The sequence below is a fragment of the Perkinsus marinus genome (genome assembly GCF_000006405.1).
Source record: "Perkinsus marinus ATCC 50983 genomic scaffold scf_1104296942710, whole genome shotgun sequence".
NCBI lineage: Eukaryota > Perkinsozoa > Perkinsida > Perkinsidae > Perkinsus > Perkinsus marinus.
The window spans coordinates 58,725-60,792 of NW_003212056.1; the positions used below are offsets into that span (position 1 = coordinate 58,725).

The 2,068-nt window shown below is 48.9% G+C and overlaps 2 protein-coding genes across 2 annotated transcripts in view; both read right to left on the reverse strand.

Moving 5' to 3' along the window:
* Positions 1-1,288: 1,288 nt before the first annotated feature.
* Positions 1,289-1,532, reverse strand: Pmar_PMAR020753 (conserved hypothetical protein; the record flags this gene model as incomplete). Its single annotated transcript, XM_002781322.1, has 1 exon — positions 1,289-1,532. A coding segment is annotated over one exon (244 nt), but the record flags the coding sequence as incomplete, so codon positions are not given.
* A 162-nt stretch (positions 1,533-1,694) lies between these two features.
* The window catches only part of Pmar_PMAR020754 (hypothetical protein), a gene marked incomplete at both ends in the record, with an annotated part of 601 nt that continues 227 nt past the window's right edge, over positions 1,695-2,068 (reverse strand). Inside the window, one exon of the mRNA XM_002781323.1 lies at positions 1,695-1,756. Within this exon, the coding sequence (XP_002781369.1) occupies positions 1,695-1,756 (62 nt within the window). The remainder of the gene's footprint in view (positions 1,757-2,068) is intronic.

The window sequence follows — 2,068 nt, forward strand, 5'->3', positions numbered from 1 at the left end:
CATCGTGCTAGTACTAGTCGTGCTGTGTCGAGCCATCGTAGTGGTGCAGACTCGTGACAGGTGTGTAGGCTTGGGTGGTAATCTCTTCGGTGTAACCACTACATGTTGCTAACTCACCAGGGCACTTCGATTTGTCGATACATCTCAGACACGAACTGGACGTAGAGCTCCACATACAGGTATACCAACACTCATCCTTCGCACAATTCTGGAAGTCACCAAAGCATGAAGCACAAGGATACGACAGCTTATTCATAGGGTCACTCAGAAGGCACTGTGTGGTCTTCTCAGCACGACCCCATTCCTTCTTGGCACAACCGGTGAGAAAATCGCTGAACTCTTGGCCATAAGAGCTCCAGAAATCATGATCTTGATCAGAGCATTGTCCAAGGACTGGGAGTTTGCTGAGAGTCCCGAGCGGACGAGGAGGCAGTTGGGCAGATCCATAACCGGTACAAGTCCCCAGCCCACTCCGGCATCTCGAACCTTCGATACAGTCCAAACACCAGTTGGACGTAGAATCCCACATGCAGTGGAACCAACACTCACTTTTAGCACAGTTCTCATACTCACCGAAACAGGTGGCACAAGGAGTAGACAAGTCACTCCTAGGATCGCTCGTCAAGCACTTCGCCGTCTTCTCTGCGCTTCCCCACTCTTTCTTGGCACAACCAGTAAGAAAATCACTGAACGTCTGACCATAGGAGCTCCAGAACTCATGATCATTGGTTGAGCACTGTCCAGCAAGGACAACTTCTACGGTAGCCACGGCGACGAAAGACTTCAACATACGAGACATCGTCCCAAAATCGAAGAATGCTTCACAACGGTGCTTTTCGGTGTAGCTGAGGAGCTATGTTGTGTGAGGGGACACCGCTGAGGGCTCGGCCTCAACTGAAACTTGAAGGGCGAATTATTGTGTCCTTGATACTTCTTGGAGATCTTCAGATTTACGAGTAGAACGATTCAGCCATGAATCAGTGCACTGGCTTATCCCTCCTGCCAAGACTCTCGGAGTCTTCTATCAGTGATGACGCTTTGACAATCAAGGTAAGTCAACACACAACACTATATTGCCAATACAGATTCCAGGGAGTTTTCCTCGTCGAGCGGCGAATAATTGCTGTCACTGACCACCCAAGGAATCAACAAACAGAAGTTTAACACACGAAAAATCAAAAGCCATCCTGGAATCAAGCGAGTGCACAATTAGCACATACAGAGCTCATTCAGCGTAAACCACACTGACAGCTCTTCCCAGTACTTACGTACTCTTCCGTAGTAGTACTCGAAGGCGTGTGAGTGGTACTTGACGGCGTGTGAGTGGTATTCTACGGCGTGTGAGTGGTATTCGAGGGCGTGTGAGTGGTATTCGATGGCGTGTGAGTGGTATTCGATGGCGTGTGAGTGGTATCCGAGGGCGTGTGAGTGGTATTCGATGGCGTGTGAGTGGTATTCGAGGGCGTACTAGTGGTGCTGTACGAGTGATAGTTGATAGTGTGCTAGTAGTTGTCGGTGTGGGAGTGACAGGACTGATGCCGTGTTAGCGGTAATTGACGGCGTGCTGGTGTTAATCGCTGGCATAAAAACGTCGACATCACAATCGAATCTGAAGTATGTTTGTGTAGTAGAGATGCACAGGTAACATTGAGTACCAATTGACCGCAACTCACACCTTGAGAAACAAGAAACGTTTAGTCATTTACAACAGGTGTCTTTATGGCCCTTAAGCCAGTCTTTCTTCTGACAAGTCGAGCTACAATACCAGACTTTCTTACACCGACTACAGCAACTCGAGCATACTTTACCGCACACTTCGCACATCCTATCAGTCTCCTCTAACTTGTTAAAGAAGCAGTAATACAGTACTTCTGGATTCGTATTGTCATTGCACTCCTCCCAGAATCGAAAGTCGAAGCCGACCTCCACTCCCCGGAGCTCATACACTGCAACACACTCCATGTTGCCTTTCCCACCTTCGCGATCCACAGGCACTCCGAGCTTCTTAGCAACGTCGCTATACCGAAAGTCCAACGATAGCGAGAGTGGCAGATCTCCTTGGTATCGT